The sequence below is a fragment of the Amphiprion ocellaris genome, chromosome 21 (assembly GCF_022539595.1).
Source record: "Amphiprion ocellaris isolate individual 3 ecotype Okinawa chromosome 21, ASM2253959v1, whole genome shotgun sequence".
Taxonomy (NCBI): Eukaryota; Metazoa; Chordata; class Actinopteri; family Pomacentridae; genus Amphiprion; species Amphiprion ocellaris.
The window spans coordinates 18,797,268-18,824,302 of NC_072786.1; the positions used below are offsets into that span (position 1 = coordinate 18,797,268).

At 42.3% G+C, this 27,035-nt stretch overlaps 1 protein-coding gene across 22 annotated transcripts in view; it reads right to left on the reverse strand.

The window, feature by feature from the left end:
• LOC111563581 (pleckstrin homology domain-containing family A member 5-like) overlaps window positions 1–27,035 on the reverse strand; it is a 294,554-nt gene that overhangs the window by 64,230 nt on the left and 203,289 nt on the right. For 16 of the 22 annotated variants that reach the window (XR_008600234.1, XM_055006642.1, XM_055006640.1 and 13 more), the window contains 4 exons: window positions 24,707–24,760; window positions 10,658–10,832; window positions 8,127–8,231; window positions 5,245–5,317 (listed from right to left, as the gene is read on the reverse strand). Coding sequence is in view for 21 of the 22 variants with exons in the window: in XM_055006642.1 (XP_054862617.1) it covers window positions 5,245–5,317; window positions 8,127–8,231; window positions 10,658–10,832; window positions 24,707–24,760 (407 nt within the window). In the remaining variant the exon portion in view is untranslated. Of the gene's footprint in view, window positions 1–4,390; window positions 4,843–5,244; window positions 5,318–8,126; window positions 8,232–10,657; window positions 10,833–24,706; window positions 24,761–27,035 lie in introns of those variants that run through there. The other 6 variants (XM_055006653.1, XM_055006634.1, XM_035944682.2 and 3 more) reach the window with 2 other exon arrangements.

The following is a 27,035-nucleotide window of genomic DNA, read 5'->3' on the forward strand; positions in this document are numbered from 1 at the left end:
TAACTGTTAGATAGCACTTTCCACCACCATCATCAAAACACCAAATGAAGGAATATCTTATAGAAAAATAGGGTTCCATCACCTTTAGCAGAGTTCCACAGACTTGGAGAATCAATGTCAAGGTAAACTCGAGGTGGTTTCACAGTTTATGAAGTCTCTTCTTATTTGTCAACTTCCTGTATTTACAATACCGTGTAAAAGCTTAATTAACTTTAGGTGCTAAGATTCTTAACTTACAACTTGTGTAAACACGCCCACTCACAGATGAATAGAATATCTCATAACTACAGCGCATGTCAAGGTCTGGTATATATATTGGGAAATAGTCCCATACTCAACATGTGGCTGTGGGGGCAATGACCTGAAACCTTTTCACAAAGGTCACATCATTAGCATCAGCAGGACGGCTGGGTCAGATCATCACAAAAACCGAAACACTTGTATGGTTAGCAGTGGTGAGTATCGATAGACAGTGGTCCAAAGATGGACAAACCATGAACCGGTAACACAGTATTGGAGTATGTGCTGAAACAAGCTTGACCAATTACACTACAGCTGACAGAACTTAACAGATCTGTTGCTAACATCTTAGTGCCAAATACCACAGTGCACATTCAGAGGGCTGACATGGTCCAGGCTTTGGCTAAACCTGTTTGAGTGATTAGTCAATATTGGACTTGTCAAGCTGTTGACCTGGTTGTATTGCCCAAATTTGCATTAATTCATTTTTGTAAGGACAGGCTCAGCTTATCATATGTTTTTGCATTATTTCTTGCATTTCCATGGGGTTAAAGAGTGAGTGGGGGGAATTATTTACTGCAAACTTGCACTGGGCTTCTTCATAATCTTCAGTAACATGAAGAAGTAAGAGTTATACAACAATGATGTGGCCATTGATGACAACATATGGGATTAGTTCGGATTTCATGGAGAGAAGACACTGAGAGAGACTGAATCTAAAAAACTGTGGTAAGGGATCCTTGATGCTGTACAGCCTGCCTGTACTCTAAAATAGGGTCCACATGTACCAAGGAGAAGTGGTGCAGATTTAAATGTTAATAAAAAATATGGTTTTGATTAATTTTTTTTTTCTCTGTATTATGCTTTGTATGGAGAGAAATATAAGCTATTCATGCCATGACTTTGGAAGGCATCCTCACAGGAAACCTAGATCAAATCAAAGGGGGACTGGTTCTGCAGCCAGCAGTCTGTGGGGGCGCACGCCGGGGCTGCCGACGTGCAGCAGAGAGCAGGGAGCTGCTACATGCAACGGAGACGGGGCTGCGGGAGTGCATCGGAGATTGGCGGCGGGAGCCAAGGCAGGGACAGAGGGAGGGAAACTCCGGTAACAGGCCAGGCTCTCCGAGGAGAGTTCCAGGGCTCCGGATAGTAGTTGGGCAGGACAAAGCAGGTGGGGGGGAAGTCCGGAGCTGAGGCAGACCTGGGCAGAGTGGCTGGTGGAGAGCCAGCAGGAGCAATGAATCAGCGGTGGCTGGTGGGACGAACCAGGCTTTAACTGCCACTGATTGCTGACCGGGCACAGCTGTGCTCCTTTAGCAGCTGTGCCCGATCGGCCTGGACTGTCATCTGGCCAGGAGCACAGCACAGAGAAGGGGGGGGGGGGGGGGGGGGGGGGGGGGGGGGGGGCATGACAGTACCCCTCCTCTATGTGCGCCTCCTGGTGCACAACTGGGCTGGTCAGGGCGCTGGCAGAGAATCCCTGATGAGGGGGGGAGGTCCTGGGGCAGGCAAAGGTCAGGCTGGAGGGACCGCTCCGGAGGGTGGCCCGGGGGCTGGACAGGCTGGAGGGACCGCAGGCTGTGGATCTCCAACTGGTCCTGCAGTAGCCCAAGGCGACAGGCCCTCTTGGGAGGCCGGCGGCTGACAGGACGGGGACCCTCTGGAGGCCAGACTGGGAACCGGCGGCTGATAGGACGGGGACCCTCGGGAGGACGGACTGGGAACCAGCGGCTGACAGGACGGGGACCCTCGGGAGGACGGACTGGGAACCGGCGGCTGGCATGATGGGGACCCTCGGGAGGCCGGACTGGGAACCAGCGGCGGCAGGACCCCTCGGGAGGCCGGACTGGGAAAACCTCTGGTGGCCGGACTGGGGACCGTCGGGGCAGGACCCCTCGGGAGGTTGGACTGGGGACCCCTCTGGTGGCCGGACTGGGGACCAGTGGTGGCGGGACCCCTCGGGAGGCCGGGCTGGGGAGCAGCGGGACCCCTCGGGAGGCCGGGTTGGGAAGCGGCAGCTGGCACGACGGGGACCCTCAGGAGGCCGGACTGGGAACCAGCGGCGACGGGACCCCTCGGGAGGCCGGACTGGGAACCCCCTCTGGTGGCCGGACTGGGGACCGTCGGCAGCAGGACCCCTCGGGAGGCCGGACTGGGGACCCCTCTGGTGGCCGGACTGGGGACCAGTGGTGGCGGGACCCCTCGGGAGGCCGGGCTGGGGAGCAGCGGGACCCCTCGGGAGGCCGGGTTGGGAAGCGGCAGCTGGCACGACGGGGACCCTCAGGAGGCCGGACTGGGAACCAGCGGCGACGGGACCCCTCGGGAGGCCGGACTGGGAACCCCCTCTGGTGGCCGGACTGGGGACCGTCGGCAGCAGGACCCCTCGGGAGGCCGGACTGGGGACCCCTCTGGTGGCCGGACTGGGGACCAGTGGCTGCGAGACCCCTCGGGAAGCCGGGCTGGGGAGCAGCGGGACCCCTCGGGAGGCCGGGTTGGGGAGAGATGGCGGTGGGACCCCTCGGGAGGCCGGGCTGGGGAGCAGCAGGGGCGGGCCCTCTCTGGAGGCCGGCGGCGGTGGGCCCCCTCTGGAGGCTGGGCTGGAGGCCAGTGGAGGCAGGCCCCCTCTGGAGGCTGGGCTGGAGGCCAGTGGCGGCGGGCCCCATCCAGAGGCCATCCTGGGGACCCCTCCGGGGGCCGGGCTGGGAACGGGACTGGGGGCCCCTCCGGGGGCCGGACTGGGGACTGGGGGCCGGACTGGGGACCCCTCCGGGGGCTGGATTGGGGACTGGACTGGGGACTCCTCTGGTGGCTGGCTGGGGACTGGACTGGGGACCCCTCTGGGGGCCGAACTGGGGACTCGACTGGGGACCCCTCTGGGGGCCAGACTGTGGACCCCTCTGGGGACTGCACTGGGGACCCCTCCGGGGGCCGGACTGGGGACTGGACTGGGGACCCCTCTGGGGGCCAGACTGGGGACTGGACTGGGGACCCCTCCGGGGGCCAGACTGGAGGCCAGGCAGGGGGCCGGACTGGGGACACCCTTGGTGCTGGGGCGGCCACTGCAGGGGAACCACTCTGTGCTGGGGTGGCCATCTTGCCAGGGGAGGTGTCTGCTGCCTCCGGAACCATCCTCAGGCTGGGGGGGAAGGGTAACAGACCCTGGCTGGTCTCCCTCTTGAGCTCCATGGACCCTCTTGAAGGTAACGGGGAGGGTGGCATCGCGCCCCTCAAGGACAGAAGACGGGGAGGCGGCACAGGGCCCCTCCACGACAGGAAATGAGGTGGCACAGGGCCCCTCCATGACAGGAAATGAGGCAGCACTGGGCCCCTCCAAGGCTGGAGACGAGGCGGCGTCGAGCCCCTCCAAGGCTGGAGGTGATGTGGTGTCGAGCCCCTACATGACCGGAGATGATCTGAGCACCTCAACCAAACTTGGACATGGTGCCTCTGCAATGCAGGGGGGGCAGTGAGATCATGGCGCCAAGAGGTGGCGGTGGTCGGTGCTTCCTCGAGCCACGCCTTCTGCGGGAGGGCTTCCCCACCGCTGGCTCAACCGAAGGCAGGTCAATAAAATCAGGTAGGTTGCTCGGTGGCTGGGGGCTAGTTAGTTCCGGAGCAGGCCGAGAACCACCAGGCTGGTGGCTAGCCCGGTCTGAAACAGGCGGGGAGCCAACCAACAGGCTAGGCAGGCAGGTCAGGGCAGATCCAAAAAAATCGACTATGATCTCCGGTAGGTGGTGAATTAGCCATGGCTTCTCGGTAGCCCGCCGGCGCCCCACAGACACAGCTGCAGCCTTGATTTCCTGCCTAGTGGCTCTTTTCCACTCTGCCAGCAGACAAAATAAATCACCTAAATAATCATATGATTCATCGTCCTCAAAGAAAACATCCATAGAAGAGACCGATGACAAGGGCTGACAAAGGCTCGACTGAGTGCCTGCAGGGTTCATGACTGGCTGGTTCATTCTGTCAGGGCCCGGGGGGGGTTTGAACCTTGAGTGCAGGCACAACAGACGACAGGCAGACAAACTAATACTGAACAAGGATTTTATTCAAAGGAAATACAAGATACTGTCTGGGCAGACCAACGCAAACCAAACTCTATTCAAAAAAATAATGAATTCAACAAAAACCAAGCAGGGCTCTAACATCAACAAGAATAATAAACAAAGCTGGCCACTACATGGGCTAAGACCTAAACATAAGCAGACTGGTTCTGCAGCCGGCAGTCTGTGGGGGCGCATGCCGGGGCTGCCGACGTGCAGCAGAGAGCAGGGGGCTGCTACATGTAGCGGCGACGGGGCTGCGGGAGTGCAGCGGAGAGCGGGAGCCGAGGCAGGGACAGAGGGAGGGAAACTCCGGGAACAGGCCGGGCTCTCCGAGGAGAGTTCCAGGGCTCCGGATAGTAGTCGGGCAGGACAAAGCAGGCGGGGGGAAGTCCGGAGCTGAGGCAGACCTGGGCAGAGTGGCTGGTGGAGAGCCAGCAGGAGCAATGAACCAGTGGTGGCTGGTGGGACGAGCCAGGCTTTAACTGCCACTGATTGCTGATCAGGCACAGCTGTGCTCCTTTAGCAGCTGTGCCCAATCGGCCTGGACTGTCATCTGGCCAGGAGCACAGCACAGAGAAGGGGGGGACCATGACAGGATACCATTTAACAATAAAGGTGAGCATGCACAAACTGATGACCACAGCAATTAAAACTGAAGCAGATAACAATTTTAAAGATCTATAAATATGAATCTATTGTGTCTTCCCCCTCATTTATTATTTAATTTTGGAATATTTAGTTTGTCACATCTGTATGTTTGTAGTAAGGTGGTGAAGATTGGATGGATGTGTTTTTAAAGTACATGAACACTGATAGACTCTACCTGCTCTCACAGGAAATGGCTTTTGATTTGCCAATTAAATGCTTTTAATTAAACAGCCTGAAGCCTAAATTAAAATGAGTGTATTTGTGTGTGTGTGCGCGCGTGTGTCCGTGTGTGTGTGCGCATCCTCACCGCGGTAATAGAAGAGGCACATGTCCGACAACACAAACCATCTCTTCTTCCACAGCTTCATGCCTGTGCTGTCCTGCAGGGGTCAAAGGTAACACACCATCAGTCAGTCATAGTGTAGTAATTACAGAGAACAATACAGTCTCTTTGTCACACATACATACTCCTTGTTTTCTCATCTCTCTTATGATCTCCCCTCACTTCATTCCTCTTCTCACCACTGCTGTCTCTCCCTCCAGCTGTTTCTATTAAGCAGCTTCTATCTCCTCCTCTGAAACAAATTGCTGGGTTTTATCTCTTCATAACGCAGCGACAAATTTGCCTCTTTGGTGCTTAGGGCGAATGCTTAAGCTTTGTTCTCTACACTGCTGCTCTGGTTCTTTTTGTCTCCTCCTCCAGGCGGTGTAATGACAGCAGCAACAATAACAAATTTTCCAACACCATTTACTTTCTGGGGTCTAACGCTGTGTTTACCATGTGTCATGTTCTGCCATATGTCCTGAGGTTACGAGCTTTGGGTAAATATTGGTGACATTCCTTCAATGACCGGGCATTTTGCCTGACAGGTCGGTGGGGAAGATGAAGGGAGGAAGGGTTTGTTTATGTTAAGTGAAGTGATTCTTGTCTCAATGTGGAAACAGCAAGCAGTTGCACAGGGCCTGAGAGGAGGTTATTGACAGCAGCTCTAACTGGGAAGAGTCCAATAGTGCTCGATGAGGCTGTTTTCAGAAGAGTGTGCGGTGGTCAGAGGTCCACTGACGAACTGCAACACTGACCCACTATAGAGGTCTATGGGCTGAGAGTATTGCTCATCTTGCAGCGAATTGGTGGAAAAGTAATGAAGGAACAAGCTGAGCCCCAATCCAGGTTAACTGATGTCCATTGAAGGCTCGCAGCACTACCAGGATCCTCACATCTCTTCAGTTTCTGCAGGAATTTTGGTAACATCAGAATTCAATGTTTCCCATGACTAGAGGCTGAAATACTAAAACAACAGTAAATTTTAAACAGCCATGTTGTTTCAGTTGAGCCTAACACTGTGCTCGTGTCAGAGGAGCTCATCTTGTTTAAAGCAGCAGCAGGAGCAGGGATATCCCTTCTTATTCAAAATTCAAACATCTGCTAACAGGACACAGGGAATTCGAAAAGAGGGATTTTCAAAGAAATGTTTGAATTCAAAATTTAGCCAATCAGTGAAGTGCTTTAAGTAGCTTCTCTTCTTAAATTTCAATAACAGATCAACATACAGCTGCACTGCTGACCTCTCAGTAAACCAGGGCAATTAGTGAAAACTGAAGAAAGCACCAACATTCACAGCTGTGCTAATCAGACAATCACAACATCAAAGCAAAGAAGTATTTTGAAATCTTCCTCATAGATGATTCTGAAGAAGTGCCCAACAAATAAAAGGTTTGTAGACTTTATAAAAAGCTGCTACGGTACTCTACAAACACTACAAATCTGAGGACAGTGTTTAACATATTGGTTAAACAGGCCGATTAGCACGCGAGCTAATTGGGTGTTACAGCAGAGTGTTTTTCATCTAATTTCCTACATTCAAATCTTGCTAAAACACCGACTCCAACATGTACATAATCGCTCGAACCATTGTTAGATTTTTTTTGCAAACACAGTTTTCTTTGAATGTTTGCTCTTTAGCAAAAAAAAGAAAAAAGAAAGAAAGAAGAAAAAAAGTGAGAAAAAGCAAGTGCTGGTGAGATAGGACGATTTGCAACTCAGCTGTACAACACCACACATTTGGCCAAACTGAAATTTTTTGCATTGTAACATCAACAAAACTTAGCGTCAACTCAACAACATTTAAAGAAACCTGTAAATTTAAAAATTTTGAGGTCAAATTTTTTTTATTGTAAGTGGGCTTAGATTGACCTGCCCTCTATCATCATCATTTTCATAGACGTATCCTGGTAGCTAGTTAGCTATAGAATTTAGGGATATGATCTCCACATTACCTGCAAATAGGCAAGGACTAATCAGCTAGATGTTCACAGACCAGGGTCCACTGAATCACTGGACCAATCAGACATGCAGCAATTCAGAGGCTTGAAACCAGGTGTCATCTTGCTGCCTTTGGTTGAAAGTGAAACCTTGCTTCCTTACAAAGACAATGGGCATTTTCCACAGCAGGAACTTGTGAGCAGCTTGAACCTTTGTGTATATTCCAATCGCAAGAACCACTCTTGTAGAGGGGCATTTTAAGTGAGTGAAAAGTACCAACTCTAGGGTAGGCACTTCTGGAGAGGAAAACAAGCACAGTTTTGTAGTTCTCTGGAAGACCTTGTTGAGTAGAAGTCATATCCTTTCTAACACTGCCATCAACTACGTAAAATACATCACAGGCATACCTGTCATTTTTCCATTTCTTACCTGCTCTGAAAACTAGAGTTTTGTCTAGCAATTACCATTTGCAATAGGTTTGGCACACTCTGAGTTGATGTCACAGTTGAAGCTGTTGTATCCTACATGGCAATGGAAACAAAAAGGCCGATTGGGGGCCATTCCTGCAGTAGAAACCCCCTTACTAAATTAAAGAACCATACTCATGTTTCTCATAATAACCACATCTTTCATAGCCACCATTCTCCAAGCTTGTGACATTTTAGCTTTCTGGATTTGTTTATCTTAGCCAGCTGACATTGACTGGCCTCTATGTTGATCTGATCTGACTGAAATCAACTCACAGGGAATTTGAAATATGAACCTAATGCATTACAGTAACCACTATGCAATTCAAATCCTCATCCAACATTTCAACCACACCTAGATACGCATATACATATTTAGAAAAGAATCACTAAATTCTGACGGAACGGTCTTTTCACTTAGCTGAGGAAATACATTTTGGTTGTGTCAAAACACTGTACCTGTTTGTAAAGCCAGTTGCTCTTGACCACCGGTGCATTGGGGTTCCTCTTGATGGAATTGGACCTCTTGCCAAAGTTGTGGACTTTTTTGGAAGACCTAGAAGGCTGTTGAGACACATGAATTAATGATAAATGTCTGGAATTCATATATATATATATATATATATATATATATATATATATATATATATATATATATATATATATATATATATATATATATATATATATATATATCAGGGTTTCTGCTACATTCATTCGACGGGGCAGAGTGGAACGGAACGGAGTGGGGAGCCTGCCGCCGCTGCAGGAAAAAATCCTAGAGGAAACAATATATATATATATATATATATATATATATATATATATATATATATATATATATATATATATATATTAGTGCTGTCAAATGATTAAAATGTTTAATCTGATTAATCACAGGGTTGCTGTGGAATAATTTAGATTAATCACGACTAAATATCATTCATTTTTAATCTATATTAATGGCATTAATTTTGCATGAGGAAACAGGTTAAAAAAAGAAGGGAATATATGTGCACTTAACATGTTTACTAAACACCTGTGCTTCGGTGAAAAAAAAACTTTCCTGCAGAGTGTACCTATTACTGTAAGTTGGTGGACTGTTCCGTCGTTGGGTTTTTTTTGCATTCAAAAGAGGGCCAATATGCTGTTTAGTGAAGGGTTATTCAACTAAAATTCAAAGAGGTCCAGTCTGAGAAACAAAGGTCCAGAAAATCTTAATGTCTAACTTGAATTACTGTGATATATGTTGATGTAACCCATTAATTTTATTAGTGTCTGCATGTAATCAATAACTGACCATCAAATCAAATAAATTCAGTACGGTTCAGAAACATTTTGACAACATTAAATAATAAATATCTTTAAATATAACTGTACATCTGAAAATAAAGCGAAAAATAATGACTGAACAACCTGAACCAATTTATACACATCTTTAACAATACCTAAATCTCAAAAAATTTAAACAATTGAACACTTTTACATTTTTTTTCTGTCTTATATCACTCTCCTTATACCCCTGCTGCTTAATGGGAGAACTGAGCTGCCAGTATTTTGAATCGTGGTCTAAATGGTGTCAGTGTCATTCTCAAACACATCTGGAGCTCATTGGTGAGTCTGGAACCATATTTAGTTTGGATTATATTCATAGTTGAGAAGCTGGCTTACAGCTGTATGTTGAGCCAAACATAGTCAACATGTGCAGGGCGACTTTCCGAGACCAATTCATTGGCTGAGTAGTGTCACATGGGATGGCTAACCTCGTACCTAATTGGTCTGTGTGTTTCCTGAGCTGATAAACTAATGCCGTAAACACTGGAAAAGCTGCGCCGGTGAAATAGAAGCGACCCATCAAATTTAAAATACCCGAAATATGTTGCCATAGACGTTTCAGGGATTTTGAGTCATTCTGCGCTGCAGATGCATTAATTGCATTAAAATTTTTAATCAGATTAACTATGGTGCTGGATTAATCCGCGTTAATGCGCTAATTTTGACAGCACTAATATATATATGTGTGTGTGTGCGTGTGTGCGTGTGTGCGTGTGTGCGTGTGTACATATATATATATATATATACACACACACACACACACACACACACACACACACACACATACACACACACATTAGTGTCCTCCCTCTGTAGGACAATGCATCCTGCCACACCACAGAAACTGTTCAGTAATGACCCAAGGCCTCAAAAGTCCCCAGAAGGCAATCTGCATCCATGGCCTGCACCTGATCCACAGAGGCCTCAACCCACAAAACACAGAAACCCAAAAGATCTGCTGCTAACATCCCTGTGCAGACAGCAAAGGATGTCTGCAGAGGTCCTGCATCCATACAGGTCAGATCTGTTTTAGTGTTATATGAGGTGAGTAGTTGTAATGTTGTGGCTGATTGGTGTATGTCGCTGCTGTCATTGAAACACTCATCTTCGAGTGTCTTAAGATGAAAATTCATTGAATTGGTAAAGTCATAAGCATTTATCTACTGGGTATCTTAAATGGCTATCAGTGTGCATGGTAATCCCCCTATTATATATTAATAAATATTAAAGATACAATCTCCTAGAGCTGCTGGGGAAAAGGTTTAAAATTCATTTAAGTGTGTAGTATTCATTCTCTTGGGACAGTGAATGTCTGTAAATTTATGGCAATTCATCCAAAACTCGTCACAGTCTTCCAGTTGGGACAAAACAAAAGGGAAATTACCAAATCTGAGATTGACATGGCTTGTGACAGAAGAAGATAGAAGGTGGCTAAATAACAAAAAAAGCCTCCTCATTTATTAAAAACATATCACCCTTTAGCCCACCATCTATGCCCATATTATTTAATCTGTTTCTAAAGATGACTGACAAAATTTGCATTCTCTGAAAGATCATGCCTACTTCTATCAACTGAATTAGATTGAGCCTAGATTTGGAATGCTGAGAAAACTGCTTATGGGAGCAACATTTAAAGTGTTTTGATAAAGACTGACCCGTGTAGATGAAGTGGAGGTGGTGGTGGCAGTAGTGATGGTGGTGGCTGGGCTGCCAGGGAAGGTGCTGTAATCAGAGCCCCCGGTGTAGTTTGAAGCCTCACTCATGGTGCTCATGGGACGTTCCTTCTTGTCACTGCTGCTTCCCTGCTCTGGTGAAGCCTTGGGAGCTGGCCTGCCACAGGGCGAGAGACATAGAGGGACAAAAACAGAGAGAGTCAGTCAGACATTTCACCTATATATAAAAACATACAATACCAGCCAACACTTCAAGTAAGAATTAAGAGGTCTGACCATGTCTTTACTCTTATTTAAAAAAAAAAAAACAAGACAAAAGAGCATAACATTTTTGTGTCTGATTGCCATTTTGATTGTACCATTGAAACTGCTCACCTACAAAAGGAGCAAAGCCAAAGATTTCCGATGGACTTTCCAACAAATATTTAACACAGTGGAATACTGACAAATACTGTTAGCAGGTAGGTAAAGCTAGTGGTCAGCCACCTCACTACAGCCAAGCATCAGCGACTTGAAAACAAATGATAAAATGAGTGAACACGGGCATCAGTCAGAGTGAAGTTTGCCCTTATGCTCAACTTTGCCGGCTTGAGGAACTGCTGACTGTCAGTGGCAAATATCTTTCTCCTTTAACACTAAATTCTGTTTTATCAAAGTTAAGAATAAATTTTCACGCTGTAACTCCACAATTTTCTCCTTCAGTTCCTCAATTTAAAAAAAAATGACACAAGGCAGAAAAATGCCAATCTTCAAAAAGTTACAGGAAACAATTTCTCCAAAAGTGTAGTCCATTAGCTGAGAAGAAAAGATACACAGAGTTGCATGAGATGAAAAGTTTCACAAAGTGCATATAGATTTACAATATACCCAAAACTGCTGCTTTGAACTGGGGTAGGGCTATTTGTTACCATATAAGCTGGGATATTTAAACAGTCACATTAATGCATGCCAAAGCAGGCCCACTCTACTTCTACACAACTACGGTTACACCACAGGCCAATGCCTGGCTGTGCACGTAGTGGAGTCCACATGTGTTATTATATTGACCTGAGCCCAACCAGGCCACACAGGCGCTAGTCTGAATACAAGGTACGTGTAGGTAAGATCCTCTCCCATGTTGTCTGCAGGAAACAGCCCACATTTCTTCATATATTAGGCCAGATTCTAAAGATACAGATCCACATAAGGTTTGACTTGTTTTTGATTGCCCTGGCATTATTGCAGAAAACAGCCTTTGTATATGACTCTTAATCTGGTTTCTTCCAAAAACACTTTGTCTGAAGTGGAGCCTTTTCGTACTGCACCCTCCAAAGCCAATCGGTGCACAGTGCCAGACCCATGCTTTCCACTGTAGTGTGAGTAGCTCAGGATGACATATTATCCATCTCCACTAGTATGCAATGGTTCACTGTGTGATGTAAATATCAGCATCTCTTCTCCTCTGCACAAGTCTATGCGCAGCCCATAATTTGTGTGAATACACTACAAGGACAGTAGTGTGCATGCTACACAAATGTATGCTAAAAATCAGAGGTGGGTAGAGTAGATAAAAATTGTATTCAAGCAAGAGTAACGTTACTTCACAATAATATCACTCAAGTAGAAGTACAAAGTAGTCATCCAAAAAATTACTCAAGTAAGAGTAAAAAAGTATTTCATGAAAAGATTACTCAAGTACTGAGTAACTGTTTGATTGTAATGTCTGATTTTTTTTTTTTTTTAGGAATGATGTGATCAGAGAGGGAAGTGATGGAGAGAAGAGCCGGAGAAACAGAGATAAAGTGAGAATGTGAGATGGAGGAAGAGAGTTGGAGGCATGAATCAGAGCTATTATTCTCTGGGTGTCTTGTCTGATATATGCCTCTACGTCCAACCAATTTAAATGGCCTGCCAACTTGGCCTGATAAATTGAACCAGCTCAAAGTTTTTTTGCCCCTAGTCGAGTAGAAAGACAATGGCTAATGTGAGAAAAAGAAAGTTGAAGGTCCCTGAATGGGATTAAAACTACTACAAGGTGACAGCTGTATCTCTGCTCCCAAGGTCAGCAGTATATAAGGAAAGCACGTCCAAACTAATTGTTTTCACAAAAGAGAACACAGGCAGAGTTCTAATTCTAACATGCTTCTTTTCTTGTAGTTATAAGTTTTGTTTTCTGTGGGATTCATGTTGTTTTCACAGTACACAGTGCCTTCATGACTTCTGCTCAGACTGTCATGCTGTGTTTGTAAAGATGAGAGGCTGAGACTGATGTTGTGCAGTTTATCTGGTAACACTCTTTAATGGACATACTGTGCTATGGGTGTAATTAAAGCTATCCCTCAATACAGAACACATCATTGGTCAAAACAAACACTTGATGGTGTCTTAAAATGCTACCTTATCATGCACAGGTATAACTAACCACCTGCTTTGGTTTAGCTGCAGATACAAATAACAGAAAGATTTACAGTATGGGTGAACCTTTAGCTCTCCATCTGTCCATCGTGTCAGCATCTTTTCCTTTTTCTGCCAGTTTTATGGCAGTGTGATTTTGCAGTTTTAATTCCAGTATTTTATTTTATTTTTTTTACAATAGCAGAGTCAAATGTGTCATGGGAAAGGTATCCACAGACGAATATCACAAACTCCACATTTGTCTTGCAGTTTTGCCTCCTTCAGCTAATTGCTTTACTTTACAGTTTTTGTGCACACAAAATCCACTCAGTGTCATTTCCAGCAGCAGCAGGGACTCTGAACAAGGAAGGGCAGATATTTGCACCTAACGAGAGCTAAAAACAGAGTTAATATTTTAGTGAAGCTTTTTAGTAAGTTTAATACAGAAGTTCTGTTCTGTCTTTATTTCTCTGTGGGTGAATATATGTTATTCCTGCTTCTATTTCTATTTTTGCATTTGCTTCACTTGTCAAAGCTGCCAGAAACCTTTCATTTACAAATAAACATCATATCTTTTCACTTGTACTCTCACGGGCCAATTGGTCCCTCCCTGGTGCCCGTTCTTTAAATATTACTATTAATCTGCCACTCTGTCTTTCAAACTTCCTATTGCACAACTGTCCCCCCCACCTCTCAAACTCTTGGATATCCAGGGACTCTCTAGTAGGATCGCAATCATGTGATCGTCAGCGGGTAACTGACACAGTGTTCACATCATGGTTACAGTGACGCCGTGCCGGCTGCTATATCTCCCAATGGGAAATCTTTAAGTTAGGGAGCTGCAGTGCTGAATTGAAGTTATGGTTAATCATGCCTTTTAGAGACTTGTAGCAATGTTCTACATTCTATAGAGGGTTCGCTAGAAGCTACAGCAGGTCTGCCATTCTAATTACAGCTCTGTATCTCTTTGAAGTGAAGTTGAGATCAAACTGAATGCCAAAGGAGAGCCAGTTTACTCACATCCCATCTACATGCCCAGTAGATATGTTGTGGAACATGTTGGTCTATGATGATTCTCAGTCATCTGGGGCGAAGGAAATCTACAGATTTTAAGTCATAAGGAAATAGACTTGCCGTGTAACTTACCTCTCAGCTAAACACACTGAGCACACGGCTGCTAAACAAAATCAATTATGCTCTTGTAGTGTAGTTGTTGCCAGGACACAAATTTTAGACTGCACGCGAATGCGTGCAGGAGGGTGTACATTACAACAATGCATCGATGGACTGTGTGCTTTGTGAAAGGCGTTCATTTCAGTTAGAAAAGACCACAAAAATCATTAACTCTGCAACTCTAGGTGGCTCTACAGAGTTTGAAAACCTCATTGTTTTGGTATTACAGCTTGCAAATGCGTATCTCTCTTGTGTTTCATTTTCAGCTCATTTTCAGCAGCAATAAAACTGGTCAACTCTGGAAGTCTCAAAAAATGGTCAACACTATGTGCTACACCAAGTTGGTATTTACTGCAGGGTTACTACACTGTATTCCAAGGTGTTGCTGTTATCTGTCCATGCCACTGTGTGTTTAAACCTCTCATACGCCCACAGTGTGGGTGCAAAAACACCAGAGAGTCAATTGACAGAAGCCTGGCAACCTCACTGTCCTAACAGGATGAGCTCAAAGATTCTGACTCTGAATGCATTCATAGTGCAATATTTTACAGCTGAGCTCGCAACATTCACATATACCAGTCTCAATGGCATGTGTATGTGCAATGCCTGCAAGCAAAATCATTTATCCTTTAGAAAACAGACAGCCATTGTTGCCAGAGGCGAATGTTCTGAAATTGCTTCCATTTCATGGTTCTGTCTTTGACAGTGACCTGTTGGCCAGTTGGCTGTGAGAGAGGAGGCCTTCACTTGGCTCTAATAGCCCTACATCTGAAGCAGGGTGACTAACTACAACACACACACACACACACACACACACACAAAAATTACCCACTGATGGCATAGTCAATCAGTTTTTTTTTTTAACCTCTTGCTGCCTTTTCAATCCTTCCCACAGTCTCATTTTGTCTGCCTTTTCATCTTTCAGTCACATGGTTATCTTAGTCTTTATTAGCCTTTCTTCCATAAACCCTCTCCTTTGGCTGCTCTGTTTATTCTCACATCAGTGACCAGCTTGCGGCATGGTGCAGGCCGTTACTCAGCCATCTAAGCAGGATCATGGGGCTCTGGAATGAAAGAAAAAGCTTTTTTTTTTTGCCTGATCCATTTGTTTGCAGTTTGGCTTCCGTTCTCTCTGAGCACCACTGTTTATTTGTTCTGAATGTGACTGATGCAACTGATGACTCAGCTCCCTGTGAAACCACATTTGTTCTCTGTAATATCTGTACTATTGTACAAAGGGAATTTCTCTTTGTGAAAACAGCAGACTAGAAATTAGAAACTAGAAATAGCTGCTACTACAACAAATACTAGTTTTAAAACAGCCAATGTACAAATAGTAATATACTCATAACAACTGTAGAATAGGAGTCATAGATTCAAGGTGGGATGTGAATAGTGTACAAATTCATCATCCATGACTTGACTGCATTCAAAAGCAAAACATCAATGATAACTAAAAAATATTCAAGAGTGAAAACAAGCAAACAAACTTCATCGGTCTGTGCCAAAAGCTGAGAGGATAAACAAACTGAATGATACGTAAAACTTTATTTTTTTCACATTATTTGTTGAACCTTATCTATGGAGTCACAGGAGTGCCACAATAAAATATAAATAAATAAATAAGGAAATAAATGTGTAAATATAAAGACAAATAAATAAATAAATGAGGAAATAAATGTGTAAATATAAAGAAAAATAAATAAATAAGGAAATAAATGTGTAAATATAAAGAGAAATAAATAAATACATAAATTTGTTAAAAAAATAAGGAAATAAATGTGCAAAGATAAAGAGGAATAAATAAAAGAATAAATAAATAAAAAGGTACATTTTGTCTTTGCTTTTCCCTTTTCTCTTTTTTCCTTTTATTTTTCCAGTTTGTCATTGTCTTTTCCTTTTGTCATTGCTTTTTCCTTTTGTCAGTGCTTTTTGCTTTTGCCATTGCTCAGTCCACGAAGTAAAAGCAATGACAAAAGCCTTTGCTTTTACTTGGTGGACTGAGCTGTCAATCAAATGGCTCTGGGCGGGTCTTTCTGTCCAGGGTACACTGTAACAAATTGCTGTAAAAATACAGCATATTTTGTACAGTAATATACCGTTCTTTGTAAATACAGCTGAATACTGTAAATTCACGTGTTTTTCAAGAACAAAATATTAACAGCAAGCTACCGTACAATCTTACAGCAGATTACAGTATTTTTCTGGTTTGGGTTGATTTGAGTGTGACTGTTGCTGCAGTCCGACTGTTACTCGTCTCGGCAAATCTTCCTGCACATCACCACATTTAGCAAACAGCCAACACAAAGAAGTGACGAAATAGGTTTAAAATATTCTGTATCAGTGATTTTACTCATTACTGAGGGAAGATGTGGAGAAAAGGAAGAACTGAAGACGACGATTTTCGGGCCGGCTCAGACCTGCAGGGACCACCTGTTGCTGATCCATCCTGCTCCGGTTCGCTTAACAAGGTAACTGTGATTATTAAAAAGTCAGCCTTACTTTTATTTCTGTCAGTCTATTTTATTTATGTTTTATTCTTTAACTGTAACATAAATATAGCCAGGTTAGTCACTGCTTGGTGTTAGCCACGAGTCGCTAGCATGAATGCTAACGTTTCCCACACTGTTAGCTAGCTAGCTAGCATGAATGCTAACGTTTCCTACACTGTTAGCTAGCAGCTAGCATGAATGCTAACGTTTCCCACACTGTTAGCTAGCAGCTAGCATGAATGCTAACGTTTCCCACACTGTTAGTTAGCTAGCAGCTAGCATCCTCCCCTTTGGCTGCAGAGTGGACAAAACTTTGGGTCTTTCTTTTAAACCAGACCAGGAAAATGAATTTCTAAGCAACCAGATCCAACTAGGTTAGGTTAGCTATCTCTGTCTTTCGTGTAATTTTCCATCAAATATCCAATGTGATGCTCCACTGATCTGTTATCAGATCTCCACATGTACTTGTCTGCATTCCACCATTTGGGTAATTTCAAGTTTTAAAAAAGTTTGTAGGATGTGTCATGTTGCTTTTCTCTCCACTTAGGAAAGGTAAACTTGCTTGTTATGCAAACGGCTGCAAAAATTAGATTTAAATGTGTACTGAACTAAACAGCTGTTATAAGTGGAAGCCTCTGTTTTGCTTAATAATTTTAGTTTCCTGTTTTTTTTTTTTTTGTTAGTTTGTTTGGGTTTTTTTTGATGAATGTGACAGAGTTCCATATTGAGTTTAAGGGATGTTTGCCTACCACACCTAATATACTCTTTCTTTGTCATTTCATTGTAGGCGCTTCCTTGGTATGAACCCTGAGAGGGGAACAAAGGCCAGCCAGGAGAAGGTGATGTCCAAGAGTTCAGGGAGCTGCTCCAGAAAAAGGCATCTACTGTAAATCCCCATGTAGTCACCTTTATAAAAAGACTGATGGACTCTGAGTGGGACTTCATGTAAACCCACAGCACCTCTCCACACAGGACCTCACTTTCACAAAGGAAAAGCCCCATCTGCAACCAGATGTCCATGCTGTCATTCTAAGGTAACAAGTCTCAGTATTGTGTTTGGTTCAGTATAAAATACTTCAGTCCTGGTGTCTCAGTTTTGTAGTTCCAGGTTTGTTCCATGACTTGGTGTTTATTGAACATGATCAAGAGTTATGAAAGACTGATTCTGAAGGCAGGGTACCTGAAATGTGATGTGCAATTTTTAAACAGATTGTTGACAACCTGTTAAACATCATTAATTGTTTTTATAGATTGTATTTTACAAGACTTCAATTTCTTGAAATTTGTTAGCTGCTGAATGTGTTCAATGCAGTATTAAATAATTTAAGTGATATATAGGAATCTTTTGTTACAGTTCAGGAAAAATGGAAGCTAAACTCAGTGTACCTGAACTAGAACATGCACAATGAGAACCTGTTCAGCATGAGGAAATGATTGTATGTTACTAAAATTTAATGGGTTAAATAAGTCAGTTTTTGAACTATGTTTGATACAGTGTTGGCTTTAATAAAAGCTTAATGTTGAAAAGTCATCTCTTGTCTGAGCCATTTCTATGCTATGCTATTTCCTGGGGCTTTCATTTTGAAAGCCCCAGGAAATAGCTCTCTAAACAGCATAATACCGTAATATTTTTTACAGTATTAAACTGTTGTTGTAGAATACGGTAGGATTACTGTAAAATAACAGTGCGCTGCTGGCAACTTTAGCTGCCAGCTCTTTACTGTAAATTTACAGGGAAATTTCTTAGAGTGTAGGTATTCAGCACCTGATCACAGGATTCCTGCCTGATGCCAGCTCCTAGCACGGCCGAAGCGTAACACTTCGGCTGAACCAGACACTGAAAGGACTCTGATAGTTCGGTACATTAATGTTTATTTTCTTATTGGTGCCGGTTTTAATGCACTTGTAATGTCAGATATAATGTGTACCATACACTCCAGATGTCGATGGAGTTTATTTCTGTGTGTGTTGACCAGAGAAGAGCGTTAGCATCCAGTAAATATTAGCATTAATGTGAATTAGCGATGCTAACTGAGCTAGCTGCTCAGTCGTAGCCTGATTAAAGCTAACGTAGCATTAAGCTAACAATGTGTTGAGTTTCATGTAAACAGCTGAAGTGTGTTGTGTTAGTGTAATGTGGTACATTTAGTTAATAAAACTGTCAGTGGAGACGCTGGTTCACATTAATGTAATGTTTAGAAAACCTAAATGTGATTAAAACAGTGAGGTTAAGGTTCTGTGTTGTCAGTAGTCCTGAATATCTGCTGAATCTCTGACGTTAAACTGGAGAGAACAGTAAATCTCTCTAATGGTTAACGTTGTTTAATGACTGATTCACATGTTGCATTACTTTGATCATATTCTGGGAGTTTATTTTTCCAATCTACACTGCAGTAAGAAGCACTACAACTCCACCAAGTAAAAGCAAAGGCTTTTGTCATTGCTTTTACTTGGCGGACTGAGCAATGACAAAAGGAAAAAGCAATGACAGAAGAAAAGACAATGACAAAATGGAAAAATAAAAGGAGAAAAGGGAAAAGCAAAGACAAAATGTACCTTTTTATTTATTTATTTATTCCTCTTTATATTTGCACATTTATTTCCTTATTTTTTAACATTTATTTATTTCTCTTTATATTTACACATTTATTTTCGTATTTATTTATTTATTTCTCTTTATATTTACACATTTATTTCGTTATTTATTTATTTATATTTTATTGTGGCACTCCTGTGACTCCATATTTTTTTTCCACAGCACACAGTAAATTCTCCAGAGTAAAATCTGCGGTGTCAAAGTAGTTTAACTCCATCACAGTTACTACAACACCAGTCAGAGTACAATTGGGTGAGATGACACCCAGTGTTGGTGTAAATACCGAGAGTAAAAAGACCTGGAGTAAAAATGCAATGTCAAAGTAGATGGACTCTGTCAGAGTTATGGTTACCACAACAACATCATTTTAAAATGAACTCCGCCCACTTCCTTCGTCGATGGACTTGAACTCTATCTACAGCCTTGTCCTCAAAAAGCTAAGGTAAGTTTCTCCTAATCTCTAAAAATAATTATTATTATTTCTTTAAAAACTGAATTGGCTAATGTGACCGAGTAGATGTTAGTTTAAATGCGTCAGCAACATACAGCTAATTAAGGTTCCGTAGCTCATTTAAAGCTAGACAGTGTTGGCAAGAGGTGACGGTTAAGGTGTTAATGTGATGGGGTTACTCTGTTGTATGTTTTCTAACGTCTAGAAATTCAGGTGAAGTAGCAGGAGTACATTAGCGGGGAGCAGCGAGCTACATTAGGATAGCCGTCCCTATGCTGCTGTCAAGTCCTGCAGTTATTCCATGAACACTAGAAGATGTGAGGGTAACCTTAACACAGTAGTCTGCTATGATTTAGTTATACTGTATAATCATTTTACTTTCGGCTAAACTAAATGAGGGACTTCCAGAGTAATGTTAGGTCTAGTTAAATTGCTTTAACCCTGTCGAATGTTTGTTTAATATGGTCACTGACTTAGTGTTGAAATTAACTCTGAGTGTTATATGTACACTGGTGATTTTATTGTGTATGCAGATCAGGTGAAAATGTATAGTATGCATAGTGGACATGGTTGTTTTACCTCCTATGATCAGCCATTGAGTTTGATGGATAAAAACCAATAAAAACTTTATACTAATGCATTAGCATGTCCCTGCAAAAAACTTACCACAGCCTCAAACGTCAGACTTGTTTTTCCCTTTAGTAAGAGGCCATTCACTCCCATTCATTCTCTTCAGTCATAGACGACAATAATCCATCTCAGCTAAAAGGAACTCAGTGTATAGTTAAGTAAAAAACAAACAAAAAACAACAACATTTTGCTGTTGTTTTATTGATGTTTGACCTAACTATACAAAAAAGTGAGTTTCTGAAATGAGGACCAAATGCTGAAAAGCTTGTATTCAAATAATGACAAACATTTTAACGAGTATGATATCACTTTTTTGTTGGAATGAATTTATCAATACAACAGGTAAACAAATTAAAACTGAAGCACATCAAAAAACACTGAGTATGTCTACTAAAATATAACACAAATATAACCTTATTCATTTGATAAATAGGAGTAATCAGATCTTGAACAGTAAATGGCAGCAGTGTCCAGGTAAATCTTTTGCCTTGGCTGGGAGAATTACCCTCTGAATGTGATCAGTGAGTCACAGTCGACTTTAAGACAGTTAAGTGCTTTAATTGGGAGAAAAACTAGGTCTCTGCTTTAAAAACACTGTCATTTAGCCGGTAAACTTCGTGTGAATTCACAGCGTTAGTCTGACACCTGATTTCATTTCATCTTTTCAGAGGTAATACAAGCAACTGCGGAGGGAAAAGGGGATTTAATTTGATTCTGATAGCAAGGAAAAAGTGCTAGTTCCTATAAAATTACACACAGCATTATTTTTAGAGAAAAAAATTTCCCTACTGTATGCTGGAGACACAAACCATGACATTACACATTAATCATCCCGAAAACTATTTCTGTGTTAGTGTCGCACAGCAGCTCATCATGTGGTTCACACAGGGTGGAAATAAAGTTAGTGTTGTAACAGTCAGAGGCGAGAACAAGAAGGAGAAAAAGAATTCTCGAACAGAGGAACAAAGTCTTGAATAAAAGATGGATATAGCAGGAGCTGAAGTTAGAAGAGACATGCTGACACTGTGGATCAGTGGGCTATTCGTCAGGCTCTTGGAAAGCAGTGGCTATTGACTTAAATGGAAAGGGACGACTTTTCAGTGTTTGCATAGTGGAGCTTCATCAGTTAGACCTTACTGAAAGTCAAGCACCAAAATGACTTGTTTGCCTTTTTCACAGTCACACGAGAAGACAAATGTGAGCTATGTTTGTGAGAGCCAGATTCTCTAATGGGATTTGCATTTTCTGACTGATTGCTTTGACAACCAGTTGGAGCTCATTTCTCTGCTGCTGGGTCTCTGCCAACTCTAGCTTTGAGTCAATGTTTGCAAACTTCCTGCTCAAAATGGTAGTATTATAGTTCTAGTGCATGGGCCTTGGTGTGTCATGTGCTTTTCAACTGTTGGGGGATGTGTTGGAACAAGCCTGATTGAAGTTAGAGGATGTAGTGGTGCCAGACAACATTCACAGGTTCTTTAGCTTGGATGGCTAGAGCTGCTTTGGCCAAATTCAAAAAACGGGTTATTAGGCAGGAGTGTACAAAATGCTCTGATTCACATTTGAGATGTTAAGCTGCTGATTTGTCTGTGTTGCTCCATTTTGCATTAGTTTGGTTCTGTAAGGTTAAGCCGTGCAGACTAGATTCATTTTCATGACAGACAGGAATGTTCAGAAGGCAAAGATTTGCAAAAATAGATATATTTCTCTTGTAAAGCCAGAAATTTTGTTTGACAACACTTCTAATAAGGCATGAATGTTTCTATGTAGCTTGCACCAGTAAGATTCTAAGTATATCATCCTTTAATCCTCTTTGGTGCAACAAGTCATAGTCTTTCTGCACCCTGGCAAGGTCTGAAAAATCAGCTTTAGCAACAGTTGGTGAAAATTGCATTTTGGTGCCTTTCCACCATCTGCCACAAATGGCAGCAATGTTGGCTTTTTGGCTGCACTTAGAAGCAAGACAAGTATCAAAAGGAAATTCATGGTACTGTTAAAGTGTTTTGAAAAAGCTATGTTTTAGTTTTACTAGAGGAAAGGTGTCAATGATGAGCAAGCGGCATCTGGTTTGTCAAGTGATCACTGGGTTAACTACCTGCCCTCAATAGATAACTATGCAGTTCTCAAGCTGCTCTGTAGCAAGAATCTGAGATTGTCTGCTATACAGCAGTTTGAAAAAAAAAGTTATATATTAGAGGTGCAACAATTAACAATTAATTGTCAACTATTAAATCTTTTGCAAATCTGAAAAGAATTTAGTTATTTTTTTTTCTTTGGGAAACACTGATGGACATTGTTCACTATTTTCTGACACTGTATAGCTCAAATGACTAATCAATTAATCAAAAGAACCATCAACAGATGAACTAATGAAAAGAAACGATAGTGGCAGCCCTAGTGTACAGTGTGTGTGTGTGTGTGTGTGTGTGTGTGTGTGTGTGTGTGTGTGTGTGCGCGCGCGCACGTATCATCAGTCATGAAGAAAAGTTTACATTCACATGTAAAGAGCGTGTATGTAACTAAACAGTCTTGAGCTTCCAATGATTCATATAACTGAATATTCTGTGATGGAATCATTGAATCCCATGCATCCTTGTCACACACAAAAAACCAAAACAGTCTTGCTTTTTGGTTCTTTTATAGATTTATTCCAGGTCTTCTGGAAAGATGACAAGTCTGTTGGGTCAAAAATAAACATACAGCAGTGCTAATATTTGGTCAACTGTCCTTTTGGCCATTTTCACCTTGAATAGGCGCTTTTGGTAGCCGTCCACAAAGCTTCTGGCAAGTATCTTTGACCATCAGAACTGGTACAGTTAAACTAAACATGTTGGCCCTCTAACACGAACTTGTTTCTTGAGTGCACAGGTTCTTGATGGGGTTTAAGTCAAGAATGTGTGGAGGTCAGTCTAAAACCTTAATTCTAGCCTGATGTATATATTTCTTTTACCACTGTTGATGTGTGTTTAGGGTCATTGCCTTGTTAGAACATCCCACTACATCCAACAGCCAACCTTCTGATAGATGATTTTAGTTTTTCCCGAAGAATGTGGAGTTAATTCTCCTTCATTCAAAGCACCAGTTCCATTGGCACCAAATTTTGGTCAATTTTTTTTGCTTCATCTTACCACAGAACCTTCCTCCAATAGGTCTTTTTACTCCACCAAGGAACATGGTGGAGTAATGTGACAATTGGTGTACGGTTGTTTGTCCATCTGTTATTCCATTGGTGTGCAACACTGCTTAAAAACCGAATTAACGGATTTGGCTGAAATTTTCAGAAAAGGTCAGAAATGACACAAAGACCAAGTGATTCTGGCAGTGATGCAGCAAACAGTCTATACAGATTTGTTAAAGATTTCTGTATCATTGCGAGATAGCGTCACAGCGACACAGTAACTATGACAACAAGTGAACACTACGTCAGCTGCCTGCTGACGATCACATGATTGTGATCCTACTACAAATCCACCACTGCGGACTTATCTGGACTTATCCATCGGAAATGATACAAGGAGAAATTGATTAAATTGTGGGGGTGTTTCTGAGTCCCATCAATTCCGCCCGCTACATATTTAGGTCACGCAATTCGGTATCCGTACATAACGTACACATGCATAACACATGCGTGTGCTCAGCGCAAAGTCATTTTGTTTGTGGGTACATCAATATTAAATATCAAATATCAATATATTAAATAGACGTATTCTATGTTGCCACGATTTCTGATCATCAATAACTTACAAACAAATACTGCATTTCTTTAAAAAAAAAAAAAAATTCTGACAATGCCATGTAGGGGAATGAACAGCCTTGGCGGAGTATTGCATTCTCTGAGTGCTTTTCTTGTGTTTGTCCATGTGATCAGCAGCAAACTTTATTCAAGTTGTAAGGTATCATTTCTGGAGGAAGTGCTTTCTTCTGACACGGCAGTGCAACACTGATAATTCAAGTTGCTGTATGTATATTTTTGACCCAGCAGATTTTGTCATATGTCCAGAAGACCTATAATAAATTTATCGAGGAACCGAAATACAAGATTGTTTTATTGTGACAAAGATGCATGGGGTCAACAACTGCATCATAAAATATGCAGAGCCAAAGGAGTCGCTGCAAAGACAAGACTGTATGATATACATGGTCTTTACAGGCGGATGTAGCCTTTTGTTTACGACTTCATTAATATGAATTTACCCAGCGTTAACAACATATACTGCATGCATCGACTTTACGTTTTTAGTCGGTGACCATAGCAGAGTTTAAAGTATCAAGGCTGATAAAGAAGCTGAAGCCAAAGCAGCTCTATGAGATGTCATTACCTGGTGAGAGCCTCTACTGGTTTGTCAGGGAGGACAAGCTTTCCACAATTCACACTAGAAACAAAACAAGGAGGGAGAGAGAATGACAAAATCATATGAAATCAAATGGCAACTTAAAAAATAAACCCCCTCATGCAACCTAAAACAGATAATGACAGATATCGCATTAGGAATAAAAAAGGAAACCACAAAAGAACAAGTGAATGAAGCTAGTGAAAACGGTGTTTTTGTGGTCAAACCTAAAAACTTTTTGTTCTCCTAAACAATAATTTATCAGTGTCTCCCTGTAGGCAATCTGATTATTAATCAAAAGCCAAGCTATTGTTCCATCAGCTTCCTCTGACATGCTTTTGATCATCCAATCAGCCCACCATTGTTCAGAGTCGCCCATCAGTCCAGCATACCCCAGTGTCTGTTTAGGGTATTTCTTTTTCTTTGTCTCTTATTCAGCCAGCCTTGTATGTCTGTCTGTTATAGTTTTGTTCTGGTTTCCCATCTTCCCATCCTGCCTTTCTGCTGTTTGTACCATCAAATAACTGAAGATATGCAAGAGGACTTAAAAATGAAGTGCAGAAGCAGACTGAGGAAGAAGCTAGAAAGAAAAGAAACAAAATGAAATGTCAGAAAGGGCCAGAGCTGAGCTGGATGAGCTTGACATTTTGTGCTTCTCAGACAAAAGTTGTTAGGATGGGGAGAGTATCTATTAAGAAACCATCAGGGATATGAACAGAAGAAGATGCTACTGAGCTGAATATATCCCAAAACAGGAAAAAAGAAGGAAACTACAGACATTAATAAAAGCAAGTGCTGCAGGTGTATGGTACATCCTATTGAGATGAAAGGAGGAAAATTTCCCCCAGCGGACAAAAAGCTACTTTCAGGATGTGGATTATAGGAATCTCTTAATTTAAATTTCTCAATGAGAGATGTCTGAATAGTTTAAGAGCTGAGGAGTACTGACTCCCATTAAATAGCCTCTGGAATTAACTGGAGAACAAACTGAACAGCGATTTGTGATAGCGAGATAGGGACGTGAAACATTGTTAAGTAGGGAGGAAAGGGGTGACACCAGTATAACAAGGAAAGCAGGTTCAAATTCTTGAAGTCTCACTAAAGACACACGTATTCATAATTTTTGTATTTGAAAATCATAAAAATACTTAAAGATCTTCGGTGATAAATCAGAATTATCCTTTTATACTCACACGTCAATGAGAAAGAGGAATGATATGCAAGATGTATTTATTTGAAGTCCATTTTCAGTGTTTTTCCCTTTTGAATAAGATATGGCCACTGATCACAGTCCATGCTTCCAGTGTTATTATTTTGCAATTAACATTAACCATTAACTGTACAGAAATATGGATGAACCCTCAGTGACTTCAAACATAGGTTTTCTAAACAGTGGTTTTAAAACTCTGCATTGTGATGGCAATCTGATGGCATGTGAATGGAGCTGAGACAGGTCATACAAGGATCTCTGGGCCATGGACTGTCCTATGACAGCACTCAACTTCCATTCAAAGTGGCCACACCCTTAATTAATTATAGACAACTTTAAGCCTTAATACAATTTTGACGTGAGCTCTATAAATGTTCAAACCACTGGGACAGAGGATGTCAGGTGACCAGTGACACTAGAGAGATGGACAAGTCATAAACTGGCCACAGGGTTTAGGGAGGTTCTACTGGAACAAGTCAGAATAATAGCAGCTCAGGACTCAAAGGATGTGCTGCTGACACCTTGGAATCAGATACCAAAAAACACCTTCACCGAACCTGAAGACTCCATGGCTCTGTTTTGGCAACATGTCAAGGATCAACGGTATATTAGAAAAGGGCAGTGATAATATTACTTCAATAAAGAGGAAACAATCAATCTGTGGATTCCAGAAAATCTAGATTTTTGAGAGTGAGAACAGGATGTTTAGGTTATAACTATGCTCTACTCTGTTCACAACATTCATTCTGCTTTTCAATAAAAGCAAAAATGGTGACAACAGCCTAGAGTATTCCCAACATGATCAGTATGAACAGAGGTTTCCTTTGTTGATGGAAGGCTAAAGGAAATTAGCGGGAATCAGTGCACATGTGGATGTATTCCAGACAGCAGGCTAAGTCCTTTGAGTGAGCCCTGCCATTGACTTTCTTTACCAGCAGTCCAAGTCAGATAAATAGATGCCAAGTGTAGTTCTTGCATATTTCCTTATTGTGCATTTGGACTTTGACTGACTTGGCTTATTGGTTGGTCTGTCCTGACTGCACGTGGTTCATAAAAACACAACATGTTGCTCTATTTTCAGATGTGATCTAAATGTCTGCCTTTTGA